General features: G+C 34.5%; 3 protein-coding genes across 3 annotated transcripts; 2 read left to right on the top strand and 1 right to left on the bottom strand.

Annotated features, from left to right (window-relative positions):
• Positions 1-4,291: 4,291 nt before the first annotated feature.
• HELRODRAFT_190128 (hypothetical protein) lies at positions 4,292-7,682 on the bottom strand. Its single transcript, XM_009012682.1, has 6 exons — positions 7,348-7,682; positions 7,092-7,222; positions 5,942-6,742; positions 5,676-5,791; positions 4,927-5,017; positions 4,292-4,825 (listed from the first exon to the last, which is right to left on the bottom strand). The coding sequence occupies exons 1-6, from the start codon at positions 7,530-7,532 to the stop codon at positions 4,734-4,736; spliced, it is 1,416 nt and encodes a 471-aa protein (XP_009010930.1). The 5' UTR covers positions 7,533-7,682; the 3' UTR covers positions 4,292-4,733.
• Positions 7,683-7,978: 296 nt separating this feature from the next.
• HELRODRAFT_167167 (hypothetical protein) lies at positions 7,979-10,476 on the top strand (the record flags this gene model as incomplete). The annotated part of the gene is made up of 2 exons (XM_009012681.1): positions 7,979-9,074; positions 9,221-10,476. 2 exons carry the CDS (start codon positions 7,979-7,981, stop codon positions 10,474-10,476), a joined length of 2,352 nt encoding a protein of 783 aa, XP_009010929.1.
• A 748-nt stretch (positions 10,477-11,224) lies between these two features.
• HELRODRAFT_190127 (hypothetical protein) lies at positions 11,225-21,619 on the top strand (the record flags this gene model as incomplete). Its single annotated transcript, XM_009012680.1, has 27 exons — positions 11,225-11,889; positions 12,030-12,131; positions 12,352-12,516; positions 12,647-12,721; positions 12,845-12,937; positions 13,025-13,333; positions 13,490-13,636; positions 14,914-15,009; positions 15,100-15,234; positions 15,426-15,509; positions 15,778-15,863; positions 15,955-16,063; positions 16,267-16,515; positions 16,686-16,957; positions 17,046-17,328; positions 17,497-17,661; positions 18,057-18,154; positions 18,537-18,672; positions 18,787-18,862; positions 19,027-19,201; positions 19,289-19,355; positions 19,575-19,775; positions 19,970-20,145; positions 20,415-20,512; positions 20,759-20,934; positions 21,185-21,253; positions 21,572-21,619. Exons 1-27 carry the CDS (start codon positions 11,650-11,652, stop codon positions 21,617-21,619), a joined length of 3,930 nt encoding a protein of 1,309 aa, XP_009010928.1. The 5' UTR covers positions 11,225-11,649.
• Positions 21,620-23,966: the final 2,347 nt, after the last annotated feature.

Genomic DNA, 23,966 nt, shown 5'->3' with positions numbered 1-23,966 from the left:
AAAAGCAAACCTAACGCCAAATATAAAGCAAGCTAAATTGGAATTTAAACTCATAGACAAAGAATGTTAAAGAAATGTATCAAACATTTTTTCATCAGCATTTTCAGAGTTCTTTGCTAATCTGAAAACAAAAAATTTGAAAAAAAAAAACTATAAAACTATGACGTAATCATAGAAAAAAAATTTACGGACGTAATCTTAAAATTAAAAATTTAAAAAAAATGTTGAAATCAATCTTCTTATATGAAAAAATTACATTCTCGTTGGGAGCACTCCTTTTCTTGACGAATTTTGACATATTTTCATAATTAAACTCTCCAATATAATGCTCCTGCTATGAAAATTCATCGAAAAATAATTTAATTTTATGAAAATGTCATAATTATAAATATAAATATCCTAATTTTATACTTAAACCTTTTTAAATGATGAAAATAACACAAAAGAAGGTATCCTATCTAGATGGACTCCGTTGACTTCATTGGCATGTGCATCCAGCTTATAAATCTTTACATTGGGGACTTTTGAAAATTTGACAGCTAACGAGTGCACGTCGTTCTCAATCTTCTTGCTGTCCGGATATTCAGGAGAATCTAAAAATTTAGACAATGGGTCGTTAGCTAGCAAAAATTTTACTTGTAAAAGAACCGATTGTCAATTAGGAAATAGAATTATAATATCATGACAATGGTATAATTCGCCGCTAACAAAATAAAACATATCTATGTAGGCCATCGTTTTGGTCCATAATTTCCTCATCAAACTGGTCGCCAACCAATTGCATTAGGTAGCCACTGTCCCACTTTTCTTTTATTGGTTCAGATTTTATCATGGGCTGAATGGACGTTTGTGATTGGATGGTAAATAATTTAAACAATAATTGGTCAATAATAATATAGCAGTAGTAGCAGCAGTAGTAATAGAGTTGACAGCAAAAGTAATATTTAGTTTTAGCCTAACTAGGGTAGATGATTCAACTAAATATACAAATCTAATTCAACCCTGAATAAGAAGGTTAAGAATCATTGACCTGACCTTGACATTGCCCACGATGACTTCCTTAATAAACTTCCTAACTTCACTTCTATTGGCCATGAAAGTTTCGTCATCGACTTGCGGCTTGTAGACATTGTGGCCAATGAGACTGAACATTCTAAAAGCTGGACAAGTAGTTGCGTTGACGTTGAAGAGACTCAAGATGTTTTTATTTTCTTCGCCGGCGGGTTCGATGGATATGAATCTAATCTGAATGAAAATAAACGCTTATTCATTTTTTGGGCTTCGTATTGAAAAATTATGGCCGAGATAGGATTCGAACCAGGTCATGGCGCCATCAACACATAACAAAACCTGATCTTTACTATTAGAATTTAATAAGACAAAAATAAAGTAGTACCTAAATATATAAAAAGTGAGTATCAAGTGAGTAAAAATAACTTGAAATCAACTGAAATATAAAAAAAACTATTTAAAATAGACCTTATTTCTATAACCAGCAGCAACAATCTTCATCTTATTCAAAATATTCTTATAACCATCAACATCACTCTTCATAAGAATGACGGCATGGTGGGTGATTTTTTCATTGCCACGTTTGCCAAATATGACGTCAACATGTCTTCGACTCCAAGGAATGATCGTCGGAGTAAGGTAGTTAGTAAGGTGCGAATTCATCCCGCTGGTGCTTTTGAATTTATCAAGGTCTTTAAGGTATGACGGCTCCTCTTCAAACTTTTTAAATCGTTTAATTTTTAATTGTTTTTGTGAGAAAATGTAAAATTTTGTTTTACAATATTTACAAAGCTGTTAGAAAAATGATAAAATTTAATTATTCATTGCCAGTAGTTGCAGTTAAACTAAAATATAAAATATAAAACTTGTACGTTTTTAAAGATAACGATTGTGTTTCCAGTGATTTCATATTTCTTAAATAAATCCTCTCCTTTTGCTAATAAAATTTTTGCTGTCTTCACAACCATTGGCAGACTTTTGAAATAATTCAATGATTGACAGCTTGAACACTGTCGTGATTGGATGGATGATTATTCGATATAAAAGTTATAATATAATTTAATTTAAAATTTTTATGAATGAATATCATCACGGTCCTCTTACTATTGCTGTAACACTTTAAACGCTCGTTACTACCAACACCGATGTTATAACTTCAAAAATCTCTAAACTTCTAACACCAGTGTTGTAGCTTCCAATGATCGTTAAGTTATCGTTATTTAGTAGGTTCCAGATATCCGATAGATGAACACATCTGCTTCAAACGCAAACTTTGTTAAATGTTTATTCGAACGCCAACAGTAATAGATAAACTAAACTAATCCAAGTAACCACATAAACCACAATTACAACTTCGCTTCAAACCTCGCCTGAAACCTCTCTACTCTCTTCGCTATTCGCAACACATAACTTCTACTGTAGATACAATCTTCTATAGTATGAAAAGATTCTATGGTTTCACAATTGATGACAAGTAGCAAAGATAACAAGATAACAATAATTGATTATATAGTATAACACTATGTCATTGTAACATCGTCATTTGGCACTGCTATTACATCAAAACTTGCGACTATTAATAACAAATTTGTTACCTTGAAAAAGCCGAGAATGACGAATTTGTTTTTCTTCAGAAAACTTCCCAACTGGCTTGATCCATTAACACTTTCTAATTTACTGACACTGATAGTCTCTGCTATATAATTCCTCAGCTGCTTAGCACTGGTGAACTGTTCATTCAACAATATTTCAGTTGATTCCTTCCCGAATTTGGAGAAGTATTTCAAAGACGGAAAGATAAAAATGTTCAGTCCTTCAGTCAGTTCACTTTCTAAGTTACTATCAACTATTCCTAACTTTAAATTTGGAAATTCTTTCAAAAGTTTTGATTTATTTTTCGCGAGTTTTGATTGAAAAATCGGCTGTAGTTTATTACACGAGGAACTCCACTGCGTACCTTTTGCATTGTATTGAATTGAGAAACTATATTTATGGTTATTAAACGTCAATTTAGAATTCAAACACATCAAACTAACTTCTGTAAATCAGTTCAGATAAAATGAAACGCATTTAATGCCGATTTTTACGATAAACTTATGCGAAACATATGTTAGTAATGCAAGTTGATAAGAATTTACATTACTACACTTAATAACAGGTTAAAAAAGTTAATCACGTACATTTTATATGTATGTTGTATACAATTCATATACTTTTATCGACTGAAAACCATAATTCATAAACGCATTAATTCACAATATGCAATGATATATATACTATATACATGATAAAATGCATAACACAAGCTAAAAAAACTGACTTTAAGACGTTATACGACGGCAAATAATGGATAAATTAAAGTAACTCACAGAACAAAACCAGTACATCTTCATTAGTTTCGATGAAACTTTTGAAATTTTCATTGGTAAGCGAGGTAGCCTGTATTTCATTGCTATCACTGCTACTTGCGAATGCACTAGTCACTATGGAAATTACTACAAATGTATTAATTATAGAAATCTGGTTGAGAAATTCTGGAGTAAGATTCATGATCTACTTTTAAATAATTAATTATCTAATCAGCAGTATTGTAGATAATGAATAAAATTATAATTATATTATAAATTTAATAGACTACCAGTTAATTAATCTATATTTTAGTTGTTTTTTCGTATTAGTATAAAAAAGATTGAATTCAATTTATACCCTTCAAAGCTGACGTGGACAGCTTTTTAACCGTTGTACTACCTGTTAGTACTATTATTATATAGTTTAGTATATGAAATAATAACTATCTTCATATACATGCATACATATTTTTTATATAATTGAAAAATTTAGTAAGAATATAAGGTGAGAATAGTTGATCTGTCATCAGACCTTATATTTATTTATTTATATATTGATAGATAAGTAGATTGATAGTGTATAAATGCGAAAGCATATGAGCGCATAGACGTATGTATGCATGCCTCTTGCTTTGTGAAAAACCACATATGCCAGAGATAATGTTACACACACATACACACACACACGTACCTATATTTATGTGTGTGCAGTTATCACTAGCATGTGGGATTGTGAAAACATTGAAACTTGAAGAGAGCACGCATATAAAGACGGTAAGAGGAAAAAAACCTGGTTGATATATGTGAAACCAGTTATATTCAATTATTTTTCGTACAATCAAACATGTAGGTATTATATTTTAATACTTTTTTTATCTTTTCTTAAGAAAATTCAATGAAATTTTTTCAATGAACCAATTTTAACAAAGTTATTTTATTAACAAAATTTTATTTACTTTCTTATCTTTTTTTTATAGAAAATTCAATGAAATTTTTTCAATGAACCAGAAAAAGAGATGACAGTCGTTTAACATGTAACAAATCCTAAGACCTCAATCACATATACATATATAACAAATAATAACAATTTCTCGACGAGTTCATCGTTTATATTCTCCCAAATTAACTGGGAATTAAAAAAAAAAACAAGCCAAACACAACAGAAACAATAGCATCATTCATTACAAGAGCCAACAACTGAAACATAAAACCAAGCCAAATGAGACGAATCTGTCCACTTCCACTTCACTCTACAGACAAATTTAATCGGAATTATTTAAGCTTCGAAGAGTTACAACGACGTAACTAGAAAGTAAATAAAAATGAAAATTTAGGAATTCCACAGCAAAATTTAAACGGACTAAACATGGACTATCACGTAGTGATAGCTTGATCATGTTCACCACCATCATTTTCCAACTCTTCAAACTTATCATGCTTCCACTGGCTGAAGTCTGACCTCGATGCTGTAATGTTAAAATTTCAAATTTAAAACAAAAAAAAAACCAACAATGAAATCTGAAAAGTTCAGCCAGTAACCAATGAAAATGCTCAAATTTATACTTACTCCAATTACCTTTCCTTACAAAACCTCTTCCGCCTGGCCTACGAACTCTTTGTTCCACCAGTCCATGTTCATCTCTTTCTCTGTCATCGTGCTAAATTGGTGATAAATACATAAATAAATAATATATATATGTATATGCATGTTTCAACATATTATATGTATGTAATGTGTATGTATGTAATAAATTGATGGATAAATACATAAATAAATAATATATATATATATGCATGTTTCAACATATTATATGTATGTAATGTAATGTACACAGTAGGTGATTAATGTCTGAAAATTATAACAGTAATTGTCAATAAAAAATTTCATAGTTAAGTTACGACAGATACACCCCGAAGTTCGTCAACCAATAATGATATGATTGCTCTTCTCCTTATAAATATTATTTCTAAGAGCAATGTAGAGAAAAAAATGGTATGCATGGTGATAATAAAAAAATAAGAAAGCAATGGATCACCTAGTAGGTCTGTATAGGAACAAAAGAAATCAAAAGAAGATTTACTAACAAAGAAATTATAGAATATGAAAATAATCGTTGCGGTAACAAACAGGAATGAAAAAAAATATGTGGAAAACCTATGTCTAAAATTTTAAGCCAACTCATTTTTTTAATTATACAATCCACTCCAATTAAGTATTTGAATGATCGCTTTAGCAGAACGGTCACACACACACACACACACACACACACACACACACACACACACACACACACAGCTAAATTATATCCAACCCACCTCAAAGTATCTCCCACTTTTAGGAATCATGTCGGGTCGATCTTTCCAGTTGTCGTAAGAATATTTTCCAGGCCTCTTCGAAAAATCAGGTAGTTGTTGATTTTGATTCCTGTCATCTGAGAATTTTTAAAGATGGGCATGAGTATTGGGATAAAATAATTACATGAATTAGTAGATAAATGTAAAAATTATTGACTATGAATGAATAGAGAGATAGTTGATTAAATGAATAATTGGAAAATTGAATGGAGAAAAAATGTCATTACCATCGTCATCTCGCCTCCTTCTCATGCCACCATCATCCTCTCTTCTCCTTCTTTCAACTACATCACCATCTCTCCTCCTTCTCTCACCCAAACCATCATCTCTTCTTCTCTCACCCACACCATCATCTCTCCTTCTTCTAGCATCATCTTTTCTTTCATCATCATTATGCCTTCTATCACCGTCATCATATCTTCTCCTGTCATCCTCATACCTCTTCCCACCGTCACCAAAATTTCTGCCACCACCAAAATTTCTCCCTCCCCCACCAAAATTTCTGCCACCCCCTCCAAAGCCTCTCCCTCTGTCACCAACCCTTCTAAAATTATTAAAATCTGCTTTTCCGCCATCCTTGTCAGCGTCATTTTGAAATTTGGAACCTCCCCACTTTTCAAAAACACTGCTGAAACTTTGCATACTATCATCACCTGCTTCAAGAAACTTGAACTCTGACCTCAGGTTGAATAGTTTCTTATTTTCTAGAGCTTTTTTAGGAATGCAAACTGCCTTGGGGTTTAGGACTTTTGGCACTTTAAATGGCTCCCTGCCTGATATTTTTCTTTCTATTTCGACTGATATCGTTTTGTCAACGTCCAGATGATTAATAGATGTTGAGAGTGCCGAGAATCTATCGTCAAGTGAGAATTCTGTCGTATCAAAGTGATGAATTGTGATGGAGTTGCTGTATTCATCTGTGTCAGCATCTTTTTTGTTGGAGGATGCAGGTTGAAGGTCTGCCAGGCCATCATAGGCAGATACCTTTTCACGTCTGCTCATTTCCTCTCTTCTACTTTTAGGGTAATCTTTCACAAAAAATATTAATATAAAATGTAATTTTCAACCATACAGTTAATAACTGTTATGAAACAAATGTTGAAAAAAATATTCTAGCCTATGTTGGATAATAATATAATTGATATTTAACATTAGTGTTAGTAACTAACTGTCAATAACTGTTAGCTACTAAATTATGGATTAGGATATAAATAAGAAACAAGTAGGATGTTTACTTGTTTAGTTAATGAACTATGAATAAATAACAATTAAAATGTTAATGACAATATCCTAAAAAAATGAATATCTAGCTTACTAATAAACTAAATTAAATAAATAAATAGTAAAAACTATATGTGGTATAAATATTATCCTGACCATTACGGCCATCGACAACTTTTTCCTTTTTGTGTGGCACCGGTGAGTGACTTCTGTCTCTGTCCCTATCTCTTTCTCTCTGTCTTTTATGAGTTGTCGGGTGTTCAACATCTCTGTTCCTGGCATTCTCCCTAGTATTATAAAAGAAAATATATATTAAGGTTTAAATTCAATTAAATTAATTAAAGAAGTTCATAATTTAATTAAATTTTATTTAATTTTAATAATAATTAGATAAAAATCAAAAGTAATTAACCTATTATTTGGACCTTTCTTTCTTTCCCTATCAGTCCTTCCAGGTGCGTGAATGTCCTCCGGATTAGCAGTTCGATGTTGTTTCGACGGTTCTTCTGTAAATTTTCGTCGTCTGCGATTGTTGCGGGGACTTCGCGAATTACCTTTGGCTTTGCTACGACTATGAGATCGACTACGACTACTCATTATTAGTGTTATAAAGCCTTTCCGAATTAACAAATTATTAAATTTATTTAAAAACAATATAAAATAAACTAAAATTGCTATTGTTAGCCTGTAAAACTAGAACTTCAATCAAACAAAATTAAATTACAATTACAGCTCCGTAAATGTTAAACCCTTTTATCGCTCAAATCAAAGAATAGACATTTTTTTACCGGAATTTAGCAAGCCAACATTATACACAGGCTGAAATCACCAAATCAGCGCCACATTCAAAAAAGTATTGAACTATATCGCGTGTTCAGCGTTCTAAGTATATACGGTTCGGTGTTACCTAATGGTACAGTAGAATTAAGCTGGTAAATTTGCATTAGTTAAATTAACTTTTAAACGGTGTCAGTGTACTAAAAGTTCACTAAATTTAAAAAATCTTGTTATGTAAATTGGAATTGACGTTTACTAGTTAAAAAATGAAAGTAAAATGTTTATTCAAACAAGTGGACGAAAAGCATTTACATGCTGAGGTAGATTTGATGCTTTGGTCTCCAAAAATGGACCTAATAGCGTTGAGTATGGCAACTGGAGAAGTTTGCCTGTTTAGGCTGTCCTGGCAGAAAGTTTGGTCCATTCCAAAAATAAATGAAAACGTTTTTGTTTCATGTTTAGCTTGGAGGCCAGATGGTAAAGTGTTGTCTGTTGGTCATACGAATGGTAAAGTTAAGTTGTATAGCATTGAAGATGCTTCACTCATCATTGAACACAACATATCCGATAAACCAATCACTTCGATGTGCTGGGTTGCCGATAGCAGTCCCGACAAGCCGATCCCTGAAAATGTCAAATATTCATTCGAGTCATTAAAGTTACATGATGGTTTTAAAGATGCATCCTCTGAATACTTGCCAGAACTTCCGCCATTGCAAAACAGTCAGGAAGGTTGTAAATCTACAGCCAACATTATGAGGTTGAAAGATTTGAATAATTTGAACATCTTAGTCATCAGTTCTGCAAGTTTTGTTAAATTTTATGCATTTGGAATAATATCCATTGGATATTTAGATACATACAGGGACATCAAGGAGATACTGAATGTCAACCTGTCAGATAGTTTAGTCATATTTAATGTGGTGGGTCTATCAGCAAAAGATTCAGATGTTATTGTGCTGATCACTCACAATTGTGAAGAGCTGTCCAAGAATAAAGAGGAAATTAAACTGATGTCACTTAAATTAGGAGAGGTTTTAACATTGATTAAGTACATGTTTGAAGTTATTAAACAGATGAGTGAAGTCTGGGAAGACATTCTTTTGGAGATTGAATCAAAGTTGAAAAAATTTGCTAAAGATAAATTTGAAGCATCTGGCCATTCATTAAGATATGAGCTTCTCCGACTTCTGTTGTATGGCAACCCAAGTGATGACCTAAAAATATTTATGCAGTTTGATCTCAAGAAGCAGACTCTCACTAAGCTTGGCAACTCTGTGCAGAATTCCTATAGTCAGATTCAGAAGTTGCTTGTTAAGAATTTCACTATTGTGGTGGAGAAAATTTTATTTCATTTGACTGGTTTGAATTAATTTTTCTTCAAATTGAAATTCTTTCTTTTTAAATCTCGCAAATTAATTCAAATTCTAAAAAAAGTTTTGTTTACTTTTAAAAAAATATTAATTTAAGAATCTATGTTTAACATTTTTCTATTTTTCTTTACTTAGGTTTACTAGGGCTTTCAAGATGGCCTGATAAATTCTTAGATCTAGGATTAGATGAAAAATTACTTGAAGAGGCTATGAGTACAACGGGTGCATTGATAATAAAGAGCAATGAAGTGCAACGAGTCATTGATGTCAGCATCAGAAATTTTAGTGCTTTCTATGCCTGGCTCTATCCCATCAAAATGAAATTATCTGGTGAAGTCAGCTCACCTAATTTGGCCAATTCAGGTAATCTAAATCAGCAAGAGATCAATTTTGTTGCTCAGTTCATCAATGAAAATTTTTCATCTGAAGAGGACGTTAAATTAGAGAAAGTTGGCCAGTATTTGAGGAATGAAGACCTTTCAAATCCTGTTTCTGCCCCAAACATACCTTGGGAAACATTCCTTGATAATTATGCGTGTAGTTTTTCCAGTTCACATCGTACATTTTTTTATGATTCATGTAAAAATAATTCTCTGATTCAAGTGGCAAACATGATGCAGAAGAATTTTCACTTTGTACTCGAAAAATGCGCTACAAAAATTAAAGATTTTTTCAAAATCACTCACACACAAAATTTTAGTTATTCATCTCTATCCTCATCTGTAACTCATGATCTAAAATTCACTGTAACCAGTTTGAATATGGGCAACGCCAGTTCAGATCAACACTTACTCTATTCAATTGTATGTTTGCCTGTACTGAAAAAGAATTTTTATTTATTGAAACAAGAGGCGGGATTGGCATTTTCTATTGCCAATCTTTCATTCAAAGAACCAGACATGCCAGAAGCCTTTGATGTAATTGACAGATCATTTTATGACAGCCATTCAATATCACTACTCCTTCAAGATGATAATTCACCCAAAGTTATTCATTACAATCTGAGCTGTTTAGTGCCATATTTGAAGCCTGCAGGCAATGGGATGGACTTGAGTGATGTACCCCAGGAAACAATTTGTGAAGCAATGGAAGAAGGAGAAAGATGTAAAATATTAGAAAACATGAAAGCTTCGAAGTTTGCCATTTCTGGATCAAGAAAAGTTGCTTGCGTTCTGTTTTCTTCACGAAAGAGAGTTAGAATATTCTTAACCGACGTCGAGGAGGAAGACGAAGACGACGAGGATGTCGCGACGGTCAGTATCAATAATTCAAAACTCTCAGGTCAGGAAGAGAGTCATTCCGCTGTTAATGCGAGTAACATGAGAGTGGATGGTGGCAATGATGATGACAATGGAGGTGACATAGATAAAGAAAATAGTGATTCTGTATGATTTATTTGTGATAATTTGTTGTTTTCTTCTAGACTATTTCATTGCAGATATTGTATTATATTGTATTTATTCTTTTCTGTGTTGTGGTACTTTATGTTCCTATTAAAATTGAGCTAAAAAAATAAAGCTGGATGCGTTAGTTTGTGCTTAAGAGGTCTTTGACGCGTATATATATATATGTCCTCTCTTTTTTACATTGCTTAACAAAGAAATCATTTAAAAACTATTCATTTAAATCGAACAATAATTAATATAATAGAATGATGGTGGAACGTTGCTCCATTCGAAAAAATAATATCCAGTAAAAAGACACTCAAACGTTCCAAAATGTTCGATTAACTCTATAATTTTTTTACAAGATTAGGTGCTGACGTTCATCCTCCTGGGCATAGGAATGTATAATTTGGTAATGAAAATCTCGACATTTTTGTTATATAGTATCTTGAATCGACCGAATAGTTATGTAATGCAACACCCACTATAGTTCAAATTTTGTAATATAGCATTGTTATAGTTAATTGAGCTAGTAGTTTATCAATAGATTTGAATAAAATTTAATCTTCTGAGCATGAAAATGTATAAATGAATGATGTAGAAACTATAATTGATTAACAACGTTCACTAGATATATCACATTGGCGTAATGGGAGCTCACTTCTGTCTGAGTGTTTGTTAAAAATATTTGAAATATTTCGGTCGAAAATATCCAATAGTCATTTAATTATCTGTGGGATATTTAAAAAGCAAGATGGCGGATCGTCTATTTAAATTGAGGTTCATTCTTCTAAACTAGACGGCGTGTTATTTAAATTTTTCTGATCGCATTCGTTAGTAAAGTTAGGTAAAAGATTTAATTATTTGCAAGATGTCTCTTGTTCATCTTTTTTCGACATCAATTCTAGCGACACATTTTCAGACTTTTCATCAAATGTAATCAAGGCAAGTTGCTAGAAAAATTAATTAACAATTCTAATTAAAATTTAAACTGATTGGTTGATTGTTTCATTTTATTTGAAGTCGTGCACAGCATTTAAAGGTGCACTAACTAGTCTGTCTGGGGATAAATAAGAAAAATAATTATTTGCAAAAAAAAGTTAGTAAAGTAAAAACTAAAAAAGTAAAGCCTCAACAAGCAGTACTGTCTACTTAATAAACATAACATAACCTGCAAAAATGATGTGTGATGTAATGCCAACAATTAACGAAGATGGCTCCAATGATAGGGACTCCAATTACTCTGGGGATGAGTCAAACTTTGAACAGCTGATGGTCAACATGCTGGATGAAAGGGACAAATTAATGGAAACTTTAAGAGAGACCCAGGAGACGCTAAACACCACAAGGGCCAAACTGCAAGAAGCTGAACTAGACAGAGATGCTTTCCAGAAACAATTATCTATCACACAACCACAGGTTTTTAATTCAACTTTATTGATTTTGTATTCCTTTCTATTAAAAACGTCAATACAGCATTCATTGTACATGTTGTTATGGCATGATGATTTAATTAATTCTTGTACAAAGCTTTAAGAAAAAATAACAAATTTTATTAGGAGTACACAGTTTTGACCAAAGAATTAAACCATGCTCGAGAACAAATATTAGAGAGAGATGAAGAGATATCTGAATTAAAGGCTGAACGAAACAATACCAGGGTAGGTACATTCCTAATATCAGGCAGTTATTATACTAGTAACTATTATTTACATGAAATAATATAACATTTGTTAAATCATTTATATAAAAATAATTTGCAACATCACATAAAACTACTTTTCTCAAAAATTGTTTTCTCACAACTAAAACTCTTCACTTATCTAACTGATCTTCTAATTAGCCCATCTGCATGAATAAAAATAATTAATTTTGCACCAGCTTCTACTGGAGCATCTAGAATGTTTAGTGGCCCGACATGAACGATCTCTCAGAATGACTGTAGTGAAAAGACAGGCCGCCTCGCCAGCTGGTGTATCCAGTGAAGTCGAAGTACTCAAGGCCCTCAAGTCTCTCTTTGAACATCATAAGGCTCTCGATGAGAAAGTAGGTAGATTGGTCGTTGCTTTGATGTGTTTCAAATTTCAAAGACCTTACATGTTGATAATAAAGATTGTCCATACTAGCAATGGTGATGATGTTTGATACTAAATGAAGATAACGTATGATGAAATAGGTGAGAGAAAGATTGAGGGTTGCACTGGAGCGCACAACACAATTGGAGGAGGATCTCAATCTGGTCAATCAGGAGGTAGGCTTTCTGCAACGTGATCCTAATTAATATTAATGAGTTGAATTAATTCTAATAACTACTTACAAACTTAATTAATGGTAATTAATTCATCAATTTATTTTGCCTGTTGTCAATTTTAAGCTATTCCAGCTGAGGGAGAGAGAAATGAAAAGAAGACAGGGTGATGGTGCTGATGATGATCATGCTGCTGGAAGTGTGGATGGCTCAAAAGAGGTGACGATGATGGTGGTGTTGATAAGTTATTCTATTTATGATCATTGATATCATTATTTCTATTTTTCCTTTATTTTTATTTTTCAGATTTCATCATCTTCGTCATCTTTACCATCATCAATGACGTCAGCCTCGACAGCAACAACAATGACATCAACAACAACATCTTCTGCTCAACAACAAAAACCACCGGCAACATCAACAGCTGAAAAGGACCTACCTCCCGAAGTTCAGGACACGTTAGTCAAGTTGTCAACTGATTTGGTAAGCACTAGAAACAAGATGGCCGAACAGCTGATTAGAATCGGAGAGTTGGAGGAGTTGCTGTCAACTGCTCAAAAGGATTTGATGAGGTCGCAGGAGATGAGCGCTAAACTGCAAAGAGATATAAGAGAGGTAGTGCTGATGTAGTGGTGATGTTGCGATTGCAGTGATGTGAAAACTTGTGAGTACCACATTACACATTACAACACGTTATAACTGTATGCTAAAGACAAAAAAAATAACTTCTCCATATCATTGCTATATATACCCCCGCCACAACACTCACAGTCAGTGGCCCAGAAAGAGGACCAGGAGTCGAGGATAGCCACTCTGGAGAAGAGGTACCTGAATGTTCAGAGGGAGTCGAGCTGTCTGGTCGACGTCAACAACAAGTTGGAAAGTGAGGTGGTAACGAAAGATTCTCTAATCAAACAGGTTTGTTGGTTGGTTCTGTGTGACAAAGCAAAGGTAGGTAGGTAGGTAGTTAGGTAGGTAGGTAGGTAGGTAGGTAGGTAGGTAGATTGGTAGATTGGTAGATTGGTTACTGTTTAACCGTTAATCATTCAGTAGACTAGACTGATAAATTGAGAATTTTATGAATGAATAGAGGAATACATGGGCGGATAGATGTATAGATAGTTAGATAGATAGTTCAATAGATAAATGGATTCAAAGATAGTGTGATAGATTATGGATAATATGCCAACCAGCCTACTAGAGCCCCAAGCATATATCTGCAATGCAGATAAAAAATTCTCAAAACTCCGCGGATTTTGCTGTTTGTGGATTTTGTCTGTGCAGTTTGCCGCGAATGCGGATTCAAATCCGTTTTTAAACAACCGTCCGCGAAATTAAATTTTTAATTTTCAAAAACTTCCAGAATAAAAAAATTTTGGTTTTTCGTTTGTTTTCATATATGTACGTGTGTGAGTATGTATGAACCCGTTTTGATGAACAAGCCATGGTTAGGCATGCAATCGTTTCCGAGTTCAACTTTTATCTATGTCCCTGGTCTCGCAGTCAGGTTTCTAGCAGCTTCATCAAGAATGCAAAAAGAATTAAATTTTTGTAATAAAAGTGAAAGGGTTTGTTTTAAATAATTACATTATGTGTGTGTGTGTGTGTGTGTTACAGTATGTATGTGTGTTTAATGGCCATAGCTGAGTCTCTCTGGGGTCCACGTTGATAAAGCCAATAAAGCCAGCTTCTACTAATTACTTCAGTAAATTTGAATGAAGAAAGTTTAATGTTATACACGTCCATGCAATCACACGCACATACATGCATACATTCATGTGTATGTAAATGTGTGTTATACAAAACGTATTTTTGAAGTTTTTCTATCTTTGATACGTAACACAAGGGCTATCATCATCACCATATATATACATATACACACAAACGTATATACAAATTAACATACATATTTAAGTACCGTACATTATAAGTATATATAAGTATATATATATATTGGTACGACCAACATATACCATAACGTCTTCATAAATATTAAACAAATAAGTAGCTTGTTTGAGTTCCTCATTGTCATTCATTTTGTGCTCGTTGTTCAGTCCGATGTTATTTCAATTATTAAATTAGAAATTTATTAAATTCTCTTATAATTCTTCTGGTTATAAGTATATCGTAAATAGATTGCTCCCAAGTATTGCTACCTTCTAATTTTAAACATGAGATTAAGACGGCCTACTTAGGTTGTCTTTTCGCGGGTGGGGTGCGAATGCGGTGCGATGCGGACAATGAGCAGTGCGAATGCGAGCGGCGGTTGCGAGGGTGAACTCTGCGGATGGGTGCGGTTACGATTTGGAAAAATCTTCTCTGCTTGGGACTCTACAGCCTTCGCACACAACAATCAACCAACCGACCGACCTACCAAACAGATGGAAGAAAAATTGAAGCAGCTGAAAGACAAACTCGACCTAACTGAGCAAAAACTCCAACAATCCCTTCCAAAAGCGGCCGCGTTGCCAACGTTGGAGGCCGAACTGAGGCAGAGATTAGAGGCCCTCACCAAGGTTATCATTTGGTATTATGTTTTTTTTAATAACTTTATGAGGATGGCAATCATAAGATCAACGTTGGTGAACATGACGACAATGATGACTCCCACGCTGTGGTGAATTATCGCGATGAATATAGTGATGAAGACGATGATGACGATAATGATAATGATGGTGAGGATGACGACAATAATGATGTTTTTTAGGCCGAAGAGAGACATGGATCGGCTGAAGAGAGGATGAAAGAGCTCGAGATGCAACTATCAGAAAAGGAGTCTGAACTTACTAGGGTCACTACACACTACCGTCATAAATATTACTATACTTATAATTTATAATATAATTATAATACTAATTATATTATTATTGTTAATTATAAAATGAAATATTTTACTATACTTGCGCTTTGTTTACGATTTTTCATCGTAATAGCAGGATGAGTTTTTGAATAATGAATAAATTTCGTTGGCTCCATGTGAATAAACACGTTCTTTCGCCAGCCAGATGGCTATGCAGATAAAATAGTAATAACAATAATTATTTTTATTATCACCATAGGCCAGGAAGCGAGAGAAGATGAACGAGGAGCACAACATGAGGCTGTCATCAACCGTTGATAAGTTACTCACTGAATCGAACGAAAGGTTTGCGTGTATATGCATGCATTTGCATGTACTTTCATCATCAACATTGTCATCGTGACTATTTTTGTTGCTCATGCTATCCCAATCGCAGGCTGCAGTTGCATTTGAAGGAACGCATGCATGCTCTGGAGGACAAGAACCAACTCTCCCTCGACCTTGAAAGGTCGCAGAGGAATCTGGAGGAGATTCTCGCTGAGAAGGTTTTACGAATTGGTTGATTAGACTGGATTGAGTAATTGGTTGATTGATTGATTGATTGTTTTGTTTTCAATTTCTCAAGTTCAAGTATCTGAAATGGATATTAGATTTTTGATTTGTTAGATGGTTGATTGAGTCACTAATAGTTGCTTGATTAACGCTTGATCAGCCTTGCTGTACCACATGACAACAATCCCAACAACAGCACGCCCTTCTAGACCAAATAGATCTCTACAAGAAAGAAATCACATCCCTTAAAGAACAACTGATAACCTCCAGAACAATCCAACATCATCATCAACAGCAGCAACAACAGCTGGAGATGTCAGCGAGTCCTACTCCGGCACCGAGCTACTACTACAAACCTAGTGACGTCATGCTGGACCCCTCTACTACCTCGATTAGAAGGCAACAGAAAGGGAGAGAGATGGCACTGCTTGATGACCCAACTAAGGTTTGTGTTTCTTATTTCTATTCAAAAGGGATTTATAAGATATTTCCTGTATAACGTATAATAGTTGTCATCTTCTTGCCATTCATTGCTTGGTTTTTGCATCATTTTTCATGCTCATCGTCTTCATCACTATCATCGATCATCCTCCTCTTCATCTGCATCATCGCCAGATCAACACTCTTAATGAACAAGAATGGGAAAGGCTGCAGCAGGCTCACATCTTGGCAAATGTACAGCAGGCATTTGAATCGGCTGGCAACTCGGGTGCCGTAGTTGTTGACGGTGTCGTTGGTGGCTCTGGTGGTGTAGTTGTCGACGATGACGGTGATGCCTTTAACGGGGGCGTCGGGGGCGGAATGTTGTCCCCCTCTGGACACACTGACGCCCAGACCCTGGCTCTCATGCTACAGCAGCAACTCGATGCTATTAATAATGAGATTAGGTGATTGCCTGTGACGATGGCGATGTTGTTGTTGGTGATTAATGTCGATGAAAATGTTAAGCATTCCATCCAAATGAAATCGAAACAGGTTGATCCAAGAAGAAAAGCAATCAACGGAGCAGAGGGCAGAGGAGTTGGAATCGAAAGCCGTTATAGGCGGCAGTGCTGCGGCTGGTTCGGGAATGATGGGAGCATCCGCAATGATGGTGGACAGTCGATGGGACGAGCAGCAGATGTACGATAGATCCTCGCCCATTTTAGGGGGTCGACTGACCCCCTCGCCTCGACCATCCCTACCAGCTAGAGACTATGTACCCAAGTATCAGAGTTCCAATAGAGGGAATGTTAACAGCGTTGGAGGGAATAATAATGTTGGTTACTTTTTCGTCGTTTGCTGGTTTGTTTCTTCTGAGTTCACTTTTAATTATCTGTATTTTCATCAGGATGATGTTTTTTTTATCGTTACTTCTTCTTCACATTACCATCCTCTTCGTCATTGTTCCCTTCAATACCATCACCACACACACACCATTTTGCAGATATCCAGCATAGATAGATCAGTGAATCGCGTTGGTGGGGGCGGCGTTGGCGTAGGAGTAGGGGGTAGTGGGGGAGCGGGTGGTTTATACCCCTACTCATCGTCATCTCCACATCTGGCCATGATGGGTGGCTCGGGGACATCCCCTGGAATGGCAGGGAATCAAGTAGACTCAACTGCGTACAATCAGGTTTCGATTGATTGATTGATTGATTGATTAGTTGATTGGTTGGTTGGTTGATTGATTGATCGATTGATTGGTTGATTGATTAGTTGATTGGTTGGTTGATTGATTGATTGATTGATTGGTTGGTTGGTTGGTTGGTTGGTTGATTGATTGATTGATCGGTCGGTCGGTCGGTCGATCGATCGATTGATTGATTGATTGGTTGATTGATTGATTGATTGATTGATTGATTGATTGATTGATTGATTGATTGATTGATCGATTGATTGGTTGATTGATTGATGATGGCTAGCGATATAATGATGAAGTTGAAACCATCACCTCAGCCATCATCATCGTCGTCGTTAGCACCACATTCATTTCATTCATTCCAGGATTTCAACCCACCCACACTGCGCACTCTCCACGTGGAACATTCCAACACACTGACCAACAGGAGTGAGGCATCCTACAGGCACCAACCGTTTGTCAGGTAGGAGGAGTTGCCTTCAAATCCAAAATTTCACTTTCTCACTCTCTTTCTCTCTCTCACACACACAACAACAACACATACACACACGCGTATAAACACGCATATTCTGCAACAAAGCTGCCAATTTGTGAGTTATTTATCATAGTATAATTTCTGTTGATGCAAATGTCATGTCATTTCGCTTGGCTTCTCCATTCGCTTGTTTTTCTGTCTACTGAATAGCACTGATGAGAATGAATTTATTTTAAAAGGCGCTTTACAAATGATTGATAAATAATAATAATAATACAAATAATAATAATAGTATTAATAATAATAATAATAATACAAATAATAATAATAAGAATACAAATAATACAAATAATAATGTACTCTAACATAGATCCATGAATAGCTCGCATAGCATGGCAAGCCAACTGAGTAGCACGCACTCCAGCCAGGACTCCCTGCATAAACAGTCCAAGAAGAAATCTGGATCGGGTCTCAAGAGCTCGCTGGGTAGAATATTTAGTAAGAAGGTGGTAGCTAAGCGTTTTCGTTCGAGTTTACCTAAAAAGTTGAAATTATAACTATAAAAACCACACTGATCATAATAATATTGACATTCTTGTTGTTATCAAAAATTGAAGCAGGACAAAATGATGAGGAAAGACAATACGATGAGCTCTCTGAGTAGAGGAGGGGGTGTCGGCAGTCCGGACGTCATGGGTCAGTGCATGAGAGGGGGTAGTGGGGTTTGTGATTAATTGACTGGTTGATTAGTTGAATGGTTGGTTGGTTTTTTGGTTAGTTTTTCTTCTAATGATTTATTGTTGTAATGCAACTTCCATCATCAGATTCACTATCATTATTTTTTGATTAAATTCACCCAGGACCCCTCTCTCACCCTGACAGCAGTGGTGATGTCATGATGATGGGCAGCGGAGTGGGCGGTGTTGGTGGGGGCGTTAGTGGCAATATCGGTATTTTGGAGTCGAATAATCTTTTGCTGGCCGCCACTGGAACGCTTGGAAGGCAGGCAGAATTCGATAGGCGGAAGAAGAAGAAGTTAGATTGATTGATTGATTGTGTTGAGATGATGAGGAGGAGGAGGATGAGAATGATGATGGTGATTACTTCATCAACCAATTAAAGGAATGAATTGCTAGAAGAGGCAATGAAAGCTTCAACTCCTTTTTCACTTTGGAATGGCCCGACTATTGTAGCCTGGCTGGAGGTTGGCCAGTTGTCTGCTTGATTGATGGGTTGATTGGTCAGTTCATTCATAGATTGATTGGTCAGTTGTTTGGTGGAGGTAATAAATTGGTTGATTAATTGATTAGTTTGAGTGATTGATTGATTGACCAAATGAATACTTATTCAAGTACTTTGCCACCAAACAAATCCAACATCCAACCCACTCACTCACTGACGCATGAAGCTGTGGGTAGGCATGCCTGCCTGGTACGTTGCGGCTTGCCACGCGAATGTAAAAAGTGGGGCCATCATGTCGGCCCTCTCCGACCAGGAGATCCAACAGGAAATTGGCATCAGCAACCCGCTACATAGACTCAAGCTGAGACTCGCCATACAGGAGATGGTCTGCCTAACTAGTCCCTCCGCTCCTAAGACGGCCAGGACAGTTAGTTATTTATTTTTCAGGGATGTGTTTTGTTTTGTTGGTGTGGATTTGTGTTCTTTGTTGAGTTGTTCTTTGTTGAGTTGTTTGGTATACGTGAGTGACGTTTTTATTTTTTGTTTTGCCGTGGTTGCTGATTAGCAGGTATGAACAGTTTTCATTTAACGGCGCCGTGTTCACTAATCCCTAATCACCAGAGTTTGGCGTTCGGGGAGATGAACCACGAATGGATAGGGAACGAATGGCTGCCCTTCCTGGGACTACCTCAATATCGATCTTTTTTCATGGAATGTTTAGTTGACGCCAGAATGCTCGACCACCTGACCAAAAAAGATTTGAGAGTTCAACTGAAGATGGTTGATAGCTTTCATAGGTGGTTCTGCCTGTCTGTCTCTCTGTCTGCCTGTTTGTCTGTCTGTTTGTCTTGTTTGCTTGTATACATTCAAACATAAGATGACATACATACATACATACATACATACATACATACATACATACATACATACATACATACATACATACATACATACATACGTACATATATACATACATACATACATACATACATACAAACATACATACATACAAACAAACATACAAACAAACAAACACACAAACAAACAAACACACAAACATATACAGAACAAGCCTACAGTATGGTTTAAGTTGTCTGAAGAGATTGAACTACGACAGGAATGAACTGGAAAGAAGGAGAGAGGAGGCCACAGACGAATTGAAAGGTCGGTTTTCATTGGTTCATTTATTTTTAGATTACTTGCTCTGATTGGTCGATAAGAAAATAAATGAGTGGAGAAAATTTAATGATCGATTGAAAACATTCTATAAAATCTTACGTCGATGAAAATGATAACAACTCAACACACAAAGCTGATTCATAAAGACTTTTCCATTTGGGCAAACACTAAACTAACATTCTACTCATCATCGAGTCATTTTTATGACCGTCACCATCGTTACCGTTGCAGACGTACTCGTCTGGGGCAATGATAGGGTCGTACGTTGGATACAGTCGATAGGGCTGAAAGAGTATGCCAACAATCTTCTGGAGTCAGGGGTTCACGGGGCCCTCATCGCCCTCGACGAAACATTCGACCACAACAGTATTGCCCTAGCTCTTCAGATACCTACCACTAATTTACAGGTCTGGCTGCTGCTGCTGCTTGTGGTATGGTGTGGTGTGGTCTAATTTGAGGAATTGTGATTTGATGTTTAATGTGGCCACTTTTTTGTCTTCTGCTCGCCATTTTTATTAAAAACCTTTCATTGCAATCACTGTTCTGAGCATCTTTGTCGTCGTAACTGCTATCATTATCACCATCATCGTCATCACTATCATCATCATCATGTCATCATCATCATGTCAACACCATCATCATCATCATTATCAACAGGCTCGTCAGATCTTGGAAAGAGAGTTCAATAATTTAATTGCTACTGCTTGCGACCATAGAAACCACGAGGTGAGGATAATGATGGTGATGGTGATGATAATAATAAAATAATAATAATAATAATGGTGATGTTGATTATGATTGTTATAACAGTTAAACTTGAAGTGATGTTGAATGTGTGGGGATGATAATGAATTATATATTATATATATATATATATTGGACCGTTCTAACTTTTATTCATATGCCATGTCATCTCAGTCGTTTATTCGTTTATTCATTCATTCATCCATTAATTTATCCATTTGTTTATTCATTCATTCATCCATCCATTCATCAATTCATTCATTCGTTCATTCATTCATTCGTTCGTTCAATCAACTGCAGCCCAGAGCCAGAGATAGTTCGCCTCACGATTTTGACGTGAGAGCCTGATGACGATGATGACGACGACGACGAAGAAGATGATGAAATTAATGAATGATGAAGAGGAGGTAGATGATGAGGGAGATGATGGTGGTGGAGAAAGCGAAGAAGAAGAAGATGACGATGATGGTGACATTCAGTTTGGTTTTTTGCGTTATAAATATCAACTATTCCATTATAAGACGTTATTGACGTCTTTGCTCCGTGGAAGAATTGTTATTATTATTAATATTATTATTATTATCATTGTTATTATTATTGTTGTTGTTATTATTATTTTGTTAGTAGCGTTGTTGTTATTATTGCAATTGTTATTTCTAGATGTAATAGTGTTAGCATCGTTTACCAGTTTAATTATTTTATTATTAATTAATTAATTAATATATTATTGTTAATACTCTTATTATTATTATTGTTTGCAGTAGTAGTAGTAATAGTAGTAGTAGTGGTAGCAGTAGTAGTAGCAGTAGCGGTAGTAGTAACAGTAGTAGTAGTTTTAGATTATTATTATTATGTTATTGTTGTTCTTGTTGAAGCTCATTTTATTTGCTTTTTGTTACGTACCAGTTTGGAGCAAAATTGACTGGCCTATATTCTAGTTTATATATTTTTCCACGGCATTATCCATGTCTTCTGTATGCATTTATGTACGATTGTCTGTTTGTATGCGTGTGTGTATAAATGTATGTTTGTATGTATGTATGTATCTATCTATCTATGTATCTGTGTATCTATGTATTTACTTTGTTACTGATAACAAAAAATTACTCATTTATTTTAGTTTGAATTCATGCATACAAAAAACATTGTTTTAAGAATTTCTAGTCTGTTTTATATCGCTTCTTCGTGTATGTATGTTTGTATATGTATGTATGTGTATGTATTCGTGTGTGCTATGTATTTATGTATATATATATGTGTGTGTGTGTAAGTGTGTATCTAAATGTGTTTGTATGTTTATGTGGTACTGCTTGTATTTCTATCAATGAAATGAGTTTGTGTATTTATGCTTGTATGTACTCACAAGTTTGTAAATGTTTGTATTATGAGTGTATTTTCGTTGTATACTTCGATGCATTTATGTGTGTTTGCGATGGTGGTGTTGTACGTTTGTGTACATATGTATTTGTATTTCGTATTTTAACGATAACTTTCTTGGCACGTATGCGTTATTAAATTCGGTAGGATAGAAAGGTGAGCTAAGAATATATATCGGTGCCCGGACCAGGATTTGAACATTCAGTGTTGTCATTTTTTCCTGTTTGTTTATGAACGTTCGATTGATTGATTGATTGATTCATTCATTCATTCATTCATTCAATCATTCATTCATTAATGTGTAATCATTTTCAGATTATATTGGTTAATTTCATTTGTTCGTGCGTGCGTTCTTTCATTTATTCATTTAACTTATTTACTCATTTAATCATTGTTCGTTCATTCATTCATTCATTTATTCGTTCATTGTTGTTTCTTATTTAAGCTTTCCATGATATATATATATATATATGCTTTTATATAGTTATATAGTGTATATATTTATAATTATATGTAGAAGTTATAAGAATGTAGCAAGTAACATGTATCGCAATCAATTATTGTCATCATATTTAGTTTTATCTAACATTGTATGTTGATATATATATATATATACATATAAATATATATATATATATATATATACCATAATAGACCATAATTTTTACAATATTCTATAGAATAGAATATTGTAAAATTTCAATAATTCTATAGAATATTGTAAGAATATATATATATTATATATATATGTTTATATACACCTATATATAAACATTTTTGTATAGCATATGTGTGTAATGTTTTCCAACGTTTTAAACGTGCTAATGTAATCAGCGATTTTATTTACTTTTTAATCTATCTCTTAACTCTTAATCATGTCAAATTTTATTATATATATAACATATATATATATATATATATAGTTTGATCATATATATATATATTCTTTATATAACGCGTCGTTTACCCAACCAGAAATAGGGATGTGTTAATCATTTTTCTTTTGAGTTTCATAAGTTTATTATAGTTATAAGGGCAATGTGCTATTTCTTCGAGCTAGCTATTTGTTTATACTATGGTTATAATAATAATAACAATAATTGATAATAATAATGTTTTGTTATTGTTATTATTTTATTATTGTCTATTATTAATTTTATTGCTATTTTTATAAATATTGTTATCTTCATCATAATAGTTATTGACTGTATTGTCTATTTCTGAGTTACATATATATATATATATATATATATATATATATATATATGTGTGTGTGTGTGTGTGTGTGTGTGTGTGTGTGTGTGTGTGTGTGTGTGTG

Source organism: Helobdella robusta (assembly GCF_000326865.2).
Source record: "Helobdella robusta unplaced genomic scaffold HELROscaffold_11, whole genome shotgun sequence".
NCBI lineage: Eukaryota > Metazoa > Annelida > Clitellata > Rhynchobdellida > Glossiphoniidae > Helobdella > Helobdella robusta.
This window is presented reverse-complemented; position numbering and strand designations above follow the sequence as displayed.